The sequence below is a fragment of the Ovis aries genome, chromosome 5 (assembly GCF_016772045.2).
Source record: "Ovis aries strain OAR_USU_Benz2616 breed Rambouillet chromosome 5, ARS-UI_Ramb_v3.0, whole genome shotgun sequence".
NCBI classification, from domain to species: Eukaryota; Metazoa; Chordata; class Mammalia; order Artiodactyla; family Bovidae; genus Ovis; species Ovis aries.
In genome coordinates, this window is record NC_056058.1 from 9,271,928 (window position 1) to 9,285,046 (window position 13,119).

Genomic DNA, 13,119 nt, shown 5'->3' on the forward strand with positions numbered 1-13,119 from the left:
CTCTTAGGCCTTCAACTGATTGGATGAGGTTCACCTAAATTATGGAGGGTAATGTGCTTTATTCGGAGTCTATTGATTTAAATGTTAACTCAGAAACATACTCACTGATTTAGAAAATAAGCTTGTGATTACAGGAGGGAAGTGGGGGGGGGAATAGATTGGGAGTTTAGGATTCACAGGTACCCACTGCTATATTTAAAATAGATAATCAACAAGCACCTACTGCATAGCACAGGGAACTCTGCTTAGTATTCTCTAACAGCCTAAATGGTAAAATAATTTGCACAAGAATAGATACATGTATATGTATAACTGAATCACTTTGCTATACACCTGAAACTAACACAATACTGTTAATCAACTATGGTCCAATATAAGATAAAGATGATAGCTTGATAGGGATTGCATTGAATTTGTAAATTGCTTTGGGTAGTATACTCATTTTCATTATATTGATTCTTCCGATCCATGAACATGGTATATTTCTCCATCTATTAGTGTCCTCTTTGATTTCTTTCATCAGTGTTTAATAGTTTTCTATATATAGGTCTTTAGTTTCTTTAGGTAGATATATTCCTAAGTATTTTATTCTTTTCTTTGCAATGGTGAATGGAATTGTTTCCTTAATTTCTTTTTCTGCTTTCTCATTATTCGTGTATAGGAATGCAAGGGATTTCTGTGTGTTGATTTTATATCCTGCAACTTTACTATATTCATTGATTAGCTCTAGTAATTTTCTGGTGGAGTCTCTAGGGTTTTCCATGTAGAGGATCATGTCATCTGCAAACAGTGAGAGTTTTACTTCTTCTTTTCCAATTTGGATTCCTTTTCTTTCTTTTTCTGCTCTGATTGCTGTGGCCAAAACTTCCAGAACTATGTTGAATAGTAGCGGTGAAAGTGGACACCCTTGTCTTGTTCCTGACTTTAGGAGAAATGCTTTCAATTTTTCACCATTGAGGATAATGTTTGCTGTGGGTTTGTCATAGATAGCTTTTATTATGTTGAGGTATGTTCCTTCTATTCCTGCTTTCTAGAGAGTTTTTATCATAAATGGATGTTGAATTTTGTCAAAGGCCTTCTCTGCATCTATTGAGATAATCATATGGTTTTTATTTTTCAATTTGTTAATGTGGTGAATTACATTGATTGATTTGTGGATATTGAAGAATCCTTGCATCCCTGGGATAAAGCCCGCTTGGTCATGGTGTATGATCTTTTTAATGTGTTGTTGGATTCTGATTGCTAGAATTTTGTTGAGGATTTTTGCATCTGTGTTCATCAGTGATATTGGCCTGTAGTTTTCTTTTTAATTCAATGCAATCCCTATCAAGCTATCAGCCACATTTTTCACAGAACGAGAACAAATAATTTCAAGATTTGTATGGAAATACAAAAAACCTCGAATAGCCAAAGCAATCTTGAGAAAGAAGAATGGAACTGGAGGAATCAACTTGCCTGACTTCAGGCTCTACTATAAAGCCACAGTCATCAAGACAGTATGGTACTGGCACAAAGACAGACATATAGATCAATGGAACAAAATAGAAAGCCCAGAGATAAATCCACACACATATGGACACCTTATCTTTGACAAAGGAGGCAAGAATATACAATGGAGTAAAGACAATCTCTTTAACAAGTGGTGCTGGGAAAACTGGTCAACCACTTGTAAAAGAATGAAACTAGATCACTTTCCTAACACCGTACACAAAAATAAACTCAAAATGGATTAAAGATCTAAATGTAAGATCAGAAACTATAAAACTCCTAGAGGAGAACATAGGCAAAACACTCTCAGACATAAATCACAGCAGGATCCTCTATGATCCACCTCTCAGAATTCTGGAAATAAAAGCGAAAATAAACAAATGGGATCTAATTAAAATTAAAAGCTTCTGCACAACAAAGGAAACTATAAGCAAGGTGAAAAGACAGCCTTCTGAATGGGAGAAAATAATAGCAAATGAAGCAACTGACAAACAACTAATCTCAAAAATATACAAGCAACTTATGCAGCTCAATTCAAGAAAAATAAACGACCCAATCAAAAAATGGACCAAAGAACTAAATAGACATTTCTCCAAAGAAGACATATGGATGGCTAACAAACACATGAAAAGATACTCAACATCACTCATTATTAGAGAAATGCAAATCAAAACCACAATGAGGTACCACTTCACACCAGTCAGAATGGCTGCGATCCAAAAATCTGCAAGCAATAAATGCTGGAGAGGGTGTGGAGAAAAGGGAACCCTCCTACACTGTTGGTGGGAATGCAAACTAGTACAGCCACTATGGAGAACAGTGTGGAGATTCCTTAAAAAATTGCAAATAGAACTACCTTATGACCCAGCAATCCCACTTCTGGGCATACACACCGAGGAAACCAGAATTGAAAGAGACACATGTACCCCGATGTTCATCGCAGCACTGTTTATAATAGCCAGGACATGGAAACAACCTAGATGTCCATCAGCAGATGAATGGATAAGAAAGCTGTGGTACATATACACAATGGAGTATTACTCAGCCGTTAAAAAGAATTCATTTGAATCAGTTCTGATGAGATGGATGAAACTGGAGCCGATGATACAGAGTGAAGTAAGCCAGAAAGAAAAACACCAATATGGTATACTAACACATATATATGGAATTTAGGAAGATGGCAATGACGACCCTGTATGCAAGACAGGGAAAGAGACACAGATGTGTATAACGGACTTTTGGACTCAGAGGGAGAGGGAGAGGGTGGGATGATTTGGGAGAATGACATTCTAACATGTATACTATCATGTAAGAATTGAATCGCCAGTCTGTGTCTGACGCAGGATGCAGCATGCTTGGGGCTGGTGCATGGGGATGACCCAGAGAGATGTTATGGGGAGGGGAGGTGGGAGGGGGGTTCATGTTTGGGAACGCATGTAAAAATTAAAGATTTTAAAATTTAAAAAATAAAAAACTAAAAAAAAAAGTGATATTAAATGTTAAAAAAAAAGATAAAGATGAAATAAATGAATCTTCCTGCCAAACAATGCTAGTTCATGTAAAACCTTCACAGCAATATCTAGACTAGTGTGAGACCAAATATGTGGGTACAGCAGCCCAGCCACATTGCTACATAAAATTAACCATAATATCAACTAAACCTTATTAGTCTTCAGTCATCTACAACTGAAATAAAGCTCATGCTATTATGCTATTACTACCATTGCACTCATTTGATCAAACCAGTCAATTCTAAAGAAAATCAACTCTGAATACTCATTGAAAGTACTGATGCTGAAGCTGAAGCTCCACTACTTAGCCTACCTGATGCAAAGAGCTGACACACTGGAAAAAAAAAACCCTGATGCTGAGAAAAATCGAGGGCATGAGGAGAAGGGGGCAATAGAAGAGGAGATGGTTGGATAGCATCATTGACTCAATGGACATGAGTTTGAGCAAACTCTGGAAGGTAGTGGAGGACAGAGGAGCCTGATGTGCTGCTATGGGGCCACAAAGAGTTGGGCACGACTTAGTAACTGAACAACAACTCATTTTGCATTGGGGAATTGTGCTTCCAAAGACACATGGCCACCAAGTGAAAGTTTGTATGCAGACTTGGGTCTTCAAATCCATTCTCCACTAGGATCCTCTGTCACATAACAGTGTTGAAATGGCAGTACAGCCTGGAAGAGGAATTCTTTTTTATCTTTGCCTAAGAAGAAAGATCCTATAAGGCACACAGCTCTGAAAAGATTTTCTTAGGGTTCAACTGCTCACTTGGATGGGATGACAGACTAGGTACTGATTGTAGGGTAGACTTGATCCCTTTAAACCCACAGTGGTTTCATATCACAAAGCCTACTGCTGTCAGTGATTCATTTCATGGCTGGACTGAGATTAAGGAGAGGAGCTATGACCTCAGTACATTCTAGAAAGGCCAGGCGCTCATCTGTAGGGAACCATAGCAGCCACGGCTGCTGAACCTAGAGAGGCCACTTATCCAGGGCAGACTGGACCTACCTGCAGATACCTTAGCTCTCATATCTACCTGTCCTCACCCGCTCCTGATTCCAGGTTTCCATGTCCTGCTGACATCATCATGAGGTAGGGCTTGGACTGTCTAACTCCAAACTTGGACTGCAATATCCATGGTCTTCCTATGTGTCCTGACACATGCAACTTCAACAGGAGAAACCATTCTGGAGAGAAATCCAGAGAGATTTTGGCCATTGCCAGAGGACCAAGAACCTGAGTATGGGCAAAGGCACCAATCTGAGGACTTTCTTCCTCCTTCAAATATGCCCCCTCATTTGGGAGAGGTTGGAGTTTCTAAGATGTGTCCTTGTCATCAGCTGTGTATACTCTGTCCCTTTACATCTAGCACCTGAGGTTCCATGAGGGCTGTGCCTGTCAGTAACTGATTACCTCGGGAGTCCCAGGAGATGCAGGGGAAAGGCAGAGTCCTCAGTTCTGTGCAAAGCACAGGAATCTTGGGGAGGCTGCTGGAAAGTGGTGGGCAGTGGAGACACCACCATCTCCCCAGGAGGCAGTGGCCACATGGAAAGTGTTGAAATTGAAGCTCCATTTTCCTATCTTTGTCATCTCTGTCTTTCTGCCCCAGGACTCTTGGTGCTGCTGCTGTTTCCAATGGGACCTACAGCCCAGAACAGTAAAGGTGAGTCTGGGGAAATGTGGAGAATGCATGCCAGGGTCTGGGTTCTCTCACCGATAAGAGAGAGAAGGAGACTTATTTTTCAAGTGAGGTTCAGAAATGGTTCTCTGGGAACAAGAGAAGCTGTTTCTTCTACCCAATGCCCAGAGTGTTCTGAGCTCTTCCCCTTTAGATAGCGTTGTCTCTCCCTCTTCCTCCCTCCCTTCCCCCTATCCATGATTCCTTCCCTTCTTCTGCCCATGGACCCCTAGAGGATAGCTTTCTTTCATTCTCTGGAACTTCTGATGACGGTCTCCATCCCCACTTCTGCCCCTCACAGCCTGTGCTCTGTGGTGCCCTCCGAACTCCTCATGTGTCAATGGCACCGCCTGCCGCTGCACTCCAGGATTCATTTCTTTTTCTGGGGAGATCTTCACGGACCCCTTGGAGACCTGCAATGGTACGAAGACTTGGGGTGGTGGCAGGAGATGCAGAGAATGTGGGGTACAGCCCAGTACCCATGGGAGACATGGATATTCAGTGGGTGCTTCAGTCTTTGTCCTCAGAACAGTCAAGCACAGGAAAAAGAAAAACAAAAAGACGCAAAAGTGGAGAGATGAGACATGAATAATCCTGGCTTCCTGGAGAGGAGCTAGGTCTTCAGGAGTCTGGAGTCTGAGCCTCAGTTTGAACTTTCAGGACTGAGGAGGGAGATGCAGAACTTCTACCCACTCCCCACTTCAGCACTGCCCATCGTGTCCCAATCTGGGGTGCCAATCAGAGGGCTAGGGAGATCAGAGCTGACTGCACAAGCTTCAGAGATGGCTTGTTCCAGCTGCATCCTAGACTCAGCAGTACTGACCAAGAGTCTAAATCATTCCAAAAAGGCATGGATTACATATCAGGCCCAGTGCTGCAGAGTCAGGTAGGGATGGGGATCTCTGTCTGGAGGGGACACACATCTTTGGGCGGTGACCCTTTGCCCTGTTGTGTTCCAGACATCAATGAGTGTGGACCACCCTCACCAGTGGACTGCGGAAGCTCTGCAGACTGCCTGAACACAGAAGGGGGCTACTACTGCACATGCAGCCCAGGCTATGAGCCTGTTTCTGGGCCAGCGGTCTTCCGGAATGAGAGTGAGAACACATGTCGAGGTAAGAACGCTGCTGCATTTTCCGCCTCTCATTTTTGAGGTTTCAGGGCCGAAATGCTGAGTCATTTCTGAAGCATGCAGGGGACAGGACCTTGGTTACAGGTGTAGCACCCAGCTCTGAGTTGGGACTGTTTACAGGTACCTGTCCCACCTGCACAGAGAGGCAGATGGTATGAGCCAGGGACCCAGGTCCCAGCTTTGCCACCTAAGAGCTGCATGTGTGACATTGGCCAGGACACTTATTCAGAAATCACTGTTAACATGGGAGATGTGATAATATTATTGTGATTTTCTGTTTTCTTTTTTAAGTACCCCTATCTCTTGCCTGGAAAATCCCATGGATGGAGGAGCCTGGTAGGCTGCAGTCCATGGGGTCGCTAAGAGTCGGGCACGACTGAGCGACTTCACTTTCATTTTTCACTGTCATGCATTGGAGAAGGAAATGGCAACCCGCTCCAGTGTTCTTGCCTGGAGAATTCCAGGGATGGGAGAGCCTGGTGGGCTGCCGTCTATGGGGTCACACAGAGTCAGACACGACTGAAGTGACTTAGCAGTAGCATCTTGCACAAATAAAAACCAAAGTAGTTTTGCCAAGATCACTACGTGATCTTGGAAGAGTTACTTCACCTCTCTCTGTGCCCCAGCTTACCTAACTATTAAAAATGGGGGCAGGGGGAATTATGGTGTTTACCTCATAGAATTTCTTGAAAGGTATATGAGGTCACAAAGCACAAAACACTGATGGCTGTTGGGCTTTTAAATTATGGTCATCATGATCTAACATACCCTCTCCATGATGGGCATCCCTGGGAGCTCTGCCCCGGGGTGGATGCTCAGGAGCAGCTGTCCTGCCCACTCCCTCACCAGGACCAGGAGGAGCATGGCCTCCATACATCACCAGGCTTTGCCCCATGTCCAGGGGGAGCAGGCAGGTAGGGAAAGGGGCAGGGGGCCAGCAGTGGGTCAGACAGGACTCCAGAGAGGGGTCCATGAAGAGGGATAGACCTGAATACGGAGGATGGGGAGGGGAGGAGAGTGAAGGTGGGAGGTGAGAAGGATGCTGAGCTCAGGGTTCAGAGGACTCTGAAGAGGGTTCTTTGACCCACTCTGCTACAGGGAGACGAGTCAGCAACCGTGGGCCCAGTCCCTTCTCTCCTGCCCTGCAGACAGAGGGCAGCAGAGCCTCCCTGGTGGGAGGGAAGAGGGGATCTGCATCTGTGTGGAGTCTCTCCGAGCCCATAGCAGCCTTGGTGGGTGGCTGTTGTGCTTAAACTCACGACCTGGTCAGAAGACAGAGCCTGCAGTAAATTAGTAATGGTCCCTCATCTCCAGGCCTACTGTGTGTTTGGAGAATGGAGATTGAGTTGACTTTCCTCCCCCAATTTGCCTCATTGGCCAGATACTCTTGTGCAGTGAGCAACCTGCACAACTGCACATGGTGATCATTGATCCCACTCAGAGTGTCTGCACTAAGGGTGCTGCTCACCCATTGTTGTGAGACCCTCAAGAGACAAAGATGTAGAAGACTGAAGTTGGGGGGGGGGGTACCTCAACAGACCTCAAGGTGGATGACAGGGAGACACCCGCTTGCTGGTTTACATCAAAACCTTCTGCCAAAGACCTAGATCTGTGACAGGCTCAGCTGGATTGTCTTATACTCCCCACCTCAGCATTCCAGCCCTCACTGCACCCAAGTTCATGTCCATCCATGTTCAGGCTGTGAGGTCTGCTATGAGATGAAGACCTGGGCTGGGTCCCTGGGCTCCTTGTTCAACTTTTCCAGGCATCAGACGGCTCTCCTGTGTGCCTATCTAGTCTCCCAACCCTCTCTGAACCCCAAGACTCAGAGTCTCTGCAGAGGGTCTCTTCTGGATGTTCAGAACATCCCACTGTCACATGGCATCTTATCCTCTTAAAGGAGGAAGTGACATTGAAGATACTCAGTGTGGTCACAGCACCGTGTGTTCCAGAACACTATCTGTCCTCATTGCCACTGTTAGCGCCATCTGGGAGAAGACTTGCCCCCACTGGGGCCTCTGAGACCCTGGGTCATGGTGGACTCTGGAGCCCCATCCAGAAATGTGAGAGGAGGAAGACTCAAGGAATGCTCCGCTGTCCCCAGCCATCACTGACCCTGCCAGCAACTGCCTGGAGAAGATGCCTCCTGGCACCCTGACACAACATCTCAACTGCTCAGCTTCCATTTATTTTCCCACCCAAGGCTCCACCTGACCCTCGCCCATAACTTCAGTTCATGGACCTGAGGTAGCTCTGATGACTGGGACCTGGGAGGCTGTTATGTCAAGGGTGTGGCAGGGTAACATCAACCCCAACCCACAGGAAGAATCAGGTAAATGAAGAAGTTTCCATCTGGTCTCAATAATAAGTTGTCACCAGCGACCAGTTCCTCTGGTCTGACCCTCTGTTAAGGAGGTCAACCCAGATTGCACAATGACCCAGACCATGTGAGGACAGAAGGTGGAGGTTCAGCCCCACCCAGCAGTGTGCACATGTCCACATCTCTAGTGGGAGGCCATGTTTCAAGATGGCAGAAACACCTGCCACCCTTCGCCCATGAGCACTTGCTCCTTGCTCCAGCCACCCAGCCCTCACTCATCACGAGCCTGTGATGAGTGCTGTGGATTGCTCAGCTGTGGATTCTCATCACTTCCTGCCAGTCTGGGTGATGCCTTCATGGGAATCAGATAAAGGCATCTTCACAGCCCTAAAGCAGACTACCAGACATTAAACCTACTGTCCAGCACAGCCTGGTGCCCACTGCTCGGGTGGCCCTGGCCTTTTTATCATCATCCTCATTTTCTCTGCAACTGCCCATAAGCCTCATCCTTGAGCTGCATGACTCAGAGGTGGGTCTTCGTCCACGTCCATGGAGCTGGAGTCTCAGAGTTAGCGTGGATGGAAAAGTGCTGTCCTGACAGGGTCAGCAGGATCCAAGGACAACTCAGCTGGCAGCATTCGCCTTGGGGAAGTCAGGACAAAGTGCATCACCGGGAGCCAAGATGGGCCCTGCTCAAGGATCACAGCTGTACTCAGTTACCAAGAAGACCCACCCAGGCCTTTGTCCAAATCTTTAGCCTGGGACACGGGCAGCTGTGATGCCCCTATCCCAGCTGGGTTCTTCCCAGGGAGGCTCACAGAGTCAGAGATAGCAGATTGGGTAACTTGGGTGGGCCACTTCTGGGCAACAGAACTTCCGGGTCACCATGCTCATCCATAGGATACCTCCATATGAATGAGGAGAGGCCCCCGCTCACCAAGGAAGAGAGAGCAGGCCCTTCTGGATGCTTCTTTGCTGAGAAACGTGGCTGACACCCAGACCGGAAGGCTGTCCACAGCAGCAGGCATCCACAGGGCTCTCCTTCCCCCTGCAGACGTGGACGAATGTCAGCACAGACCCAGAGTCTGTAAAGGCCGCAGCATCTGCATCAACACCAAGGGAAGCTACACCTGCCAGTGCCCACCCGGCTTGGAGTTCAACCCAGAGGACCCGAGGCATTGCACAGGTAGACCCTCGGAAGACAGTGTGAGGCAGGCCTGGAGCTGGGGAAGGAGCTGAGATGGTTCAGGGACCCCAAGAAGGAGGGAGACAAGACTCAGGTTCCTGTGACACCAAGGGCCTGCTGGGGCCCTGCCCAAGGATCGCCTCCTCGAATGGTCCCACCACAGACAAGGGAGACAGCAGAGCCTTCTGGGCCTGGGGTTTCTTTGTAGAGTTCCCTGCCCCCCAAGAATATCCACAGACCTCACCCCTTCCGCATCTGCCACATTCGAGCAGAGGGAGGTGTCACCTCTGGCTTTCAGAGGGGGAACCTCGGTCCAGGGCTAAAGAGAACATGAGTAAGAGCCTTGATGGGAGAGTCGAGCTTCCATGACTCAGTTTCTATCTTTGCCTCATTTTTCTTCTTAAAAATAGGGACAATGTCCCAGCTGGAGTCATCTTAAGGGAAGCTGCCATGACAAGCTTTGGCAGTGAAGAGGCAGCTGCACTATGAGGAGAGCTGTGTCCTCAGCACAGTGAGGAGCTGGGAGACCTGGGCTGCACAGGACTGGTCCTCTGGGTCCTGTTCTAATAAAGGCAGGGATGCAGCTCCAGATGGCAGTGGTGCCTCCCCCTCACCTACCGCATCACATGTGGGTCATGATCGGTGCTACAGCCTCCCTGGTTAGAAGCCCACAGAGCCTCCTGCACCAGACGTGAAGGGATTCAGCTTGGTCTGGGATTACACCTGCACCCACAAAGTTGTGCCCTGTCCACCTTGCAGGGAGGATCTGAGCTTATGGAAATTTTACATAGAAAATGCTATCACACATTTGTATCCCAACAGGCCAGGTAACTTGCAAAGAGAGGGTGTCCTCAGAGAGCGGCGCTAAGAAATCTGAGAAGGGGCTTGAAGAATGGGTGCAGTGAGTGAAGGGGGGTAGCTCTGATCTTCTGGCTTTTTCCACAGATGTGAATGAATGCGTCTCTGGGAGAAACCCATGCCACAACTCCACCCACTGCCTCAACTCCGTGGGCAGCTTTGAGTGCCACTGCCGCCCCGGCTGGAAGCCTATCCCTGGGTCCCCCAATGGCCCAAACAACACAGTCTGTGAAGGTTTGGAGCTCAGATGCTACACTCTTGCAGACCCACACTCAAAACATCTGACCACGTACTCATTGGTACCCACACAACCAAACAGAAAGATCACTGGGGGTCCCCTGCTGTGTAAGGTGTTAAGCATTTTGAGGCTAAATGTGAAAAGATCTTGGAGGGGTGGGGGGTGGTCCTAGAGAAGGAGCTGGGGTACCAAGCAGAAGGCTCCCAGGGACCCCAGACAACAGCTAATTCCCAACTGGAAAGAGGATATTTCAGTATTCTCACAAGCTGTACCTGTCTCACCTGCTCTGTCAGAACTCTACAAACACACTTCCTATATATATTTTCACAGCATCCACTACTCAAGGGTGTGCTGTCCTTGATTCTAGGAGGTGGCATCACCTCCTGGGGAGCTAATATGGGGAAAAAAAGAGGAGCACAAGGAGGACAGGGGCCTCACAGGACTGAGGCAGAGTCTGACCCCCTCCTTCTTGTCCCCAGATGCGGATGAGTGCAGCTCCGGGCAGCATCGGTGTCACAGCTCCACCATCTGCGTCAACACTGTGGGTTCATACACGTGCCACTGCCGCCAAGGCTGGGTGCCTAGGCCTGGATTCCAGGATAAGCAAAAGAACACCATCTGCGAAGGTACCTGTACTGCCCTGATCTAAGACCCGCCCACAGCAAACACAGACACTGCCACACCTAATGAGTTGCTCACCTGTCCCCTGCAGAGATCTCCTTCCCCACCTGGACTGCTCCCTCTGGAATCAAGAGCCAGGTGAGTGGCCCCAAAGGGACAGGCAGCAGGAAATCTCTCCGCAAAGCCCATTCATTTCCCCCAAGCTCCCACACTCACATGAGGCTCTCTGACCACCTTGTCTTCTCCCCTAGGCACTCTCTCACTTCTTTAACAGAATCCAGGATCTGCGCAGAAACTTCAGTTCGGCCTCTGTCCTGAACACTGTTCGGGTAAGGGCAGGACCCAAGGGAGGCAGGTAGAAGCATCCCATAGAAGCCTTGGGAAACTTTGGTCTGGAAAGGGACACCCCAGCAACAATGGCGCACTCTCCCACAGGGTGGGTGGGAAGAGCGGACACATGTAGTGACTATTGAACACCACGGCACACCTACTAATGCCTTTTCCTTTCCCTATTTCTGGGTATTGGGTTTACATCATCCTTGACAATAATGAAAAATCTTGACCTCTCAGTGGCTGGATTGCAGGGGCAAAAATCACCCAGGGAATCCCATCCAGTACCACCTATATCACCCAGACAGCCTCTTTAGTCTGTCCTCTGTGACTGGGTCATAGCTTCATATGGCCTCTCAGATGCATGGGCTACTGGCTTTGTGTCCCCATCCCCCCAGGACCTCGTACAGGAGGTGGGTGATCTGCTGGAGACCCCTGGAGACCTGAAAACCCTGCCCTTCTCAGAGCAGCACTTTGTGGTCACTAACCTGCTCTTTGGCCTGGAAAATGTCCTAAGAGGGGTGAGCAAGGCACTGCCGAAAGGGTCATTTACCTTCGGTTCATCTGCAGGCATAGGTAAGTCAGTACGTGAGTCTGACCGCAGGTTCCTGCTTTGCTTGTTCCCTGCCTCCTTGCTCTTCCAATCCCACTAGAGCAAAGTGACCATTCTTATATCTCCCAGTTAATGTCATAAACAAATTAAAATAAAAGGTTAAGGGCAAAATAGTTGAGAGGGATTAATAGGTACAAACTTGTAGTTGTAAAATAAATAAAAGGATGTAAGGTACAGAATCTGGAGAAGGAAATGGCAACCCGCTCCAGTATTCTTGCATGGGGAATTCCATGGACAGAGGAGCCTGGAGGGCTAGAGTCCAGGGGGTCGCAAAAGTCAGACAGGACGTGTTGACTCAACCACCACCGACAATGTTCAGCATAGGGAATGTAGCCAATGATATATGGAAATGAGTGGCAACTAGAGTTAGTGTGGTGATCACTTTGTAATGTATGATAATATCAAGTCATTGTATCATACACTATATTGTACGTACATTGTATCGTACATTGTATCGAAACTATTATAATATTCTAGTTCAATTTCAGTGAAAGACAGAGAGAAAAAAAGGTTAAAAAGAAATGAAAAACTAAACTTTTATTGTAAAATTAAGTATCAGCACAGAAAATAACTATACTGAAGAATTTATGATAAAATATAAATGGCTTCAGAACAAGACCACCTGGTGTCTCAGACGGTAAAGAATCTGCCTGCAATGCAGGATACCTGGGTTCGATCCCTGGGTCAGTAATATCCCCTAAAGAAGGAAGTGGCAATCCCCTCCCAGTCCTCCTGCCTGGAGAATTCCAAGGACAGAAGAGTCTGGTGGGCTACAGTCCATGGGATCGCGAGGAGTCAGACAACTGAGTCACTAATACTTCCACTTTCTTTTCAAAAGAAAACAAGGTATTAAATTTGGAAGTGTATAAATCTAGCGTTATTTGCTATTTAAGTCTCATTTGTTTTATTAAGTTGAAATGCACTTAATATAAATTCACCATTTTAACCTGAGTGTACAATTTGGAGACGTGGAGTAGTGTATTCAGAGAGGTGTATAACCTTCACCTCTATTTCTAAAACATTTTCATAATCGCAAAGGTATTCTCTGTCCACTAAACAGTCACAATTTTCTCCTTTCCTTCAGCCCTGGAAATCAGTTATTGCTTTTCTGTCCCTATGGATTTCCATCCTCGATAGTTCCTA

General features: G+C 47.2%; 1 protein-coding gene across 2 annotated transcripts in view; it reads left to right on the top strand.

The window, feature by feature from the left end:
* Positions 1-13,119, top strand: part of ADGRE2 (adhesion G protein-coupled receptor E2) — a 65,128-nt gene that overhangs the window by 7,077 nt on the left and 44,932 nt on the right. For both annotated transcript variants that reach the window (XR_009600809.1, XM_027969480.3), the window contains exons 2-10: positions 4,610-4,663; positions 4,980-5,099; positions 5,638-5,793; positions 9,185-9,316; positions 10,262-10,408; positions 10,892-11,038; positions 11,125-11,171; positions 11,285-11,362; positions 11,762-11,939. Coding sequence is in view for 1 of the 2 variants with exons in the window: in XM_027969480.3 (XP_027825281.1) it covers positions 4,610-4,663; positions 4,980-5,099; positions 5,638-5,793; positions 9,185-9,316; positions 10,262-10,408; positions 10,892-11,038; positions 11,125-11,171; positions 11,285-11,362; positions 11,762-11,939 (1,059 nt within the window). In the remaining variant the exon portion in view is untranslated. The remainder of the gene's footprint in view (positions 1-4,609; positions 4,664-4,979; positions 5,100-5,637; positions 5,794-9,184; positions 9,317-10,261; positions 10,409-10,891; positions 11,039-11,124; positions 11,172-11,284; positions 11,363-11,761; positions 11,940-13,119) is intronic.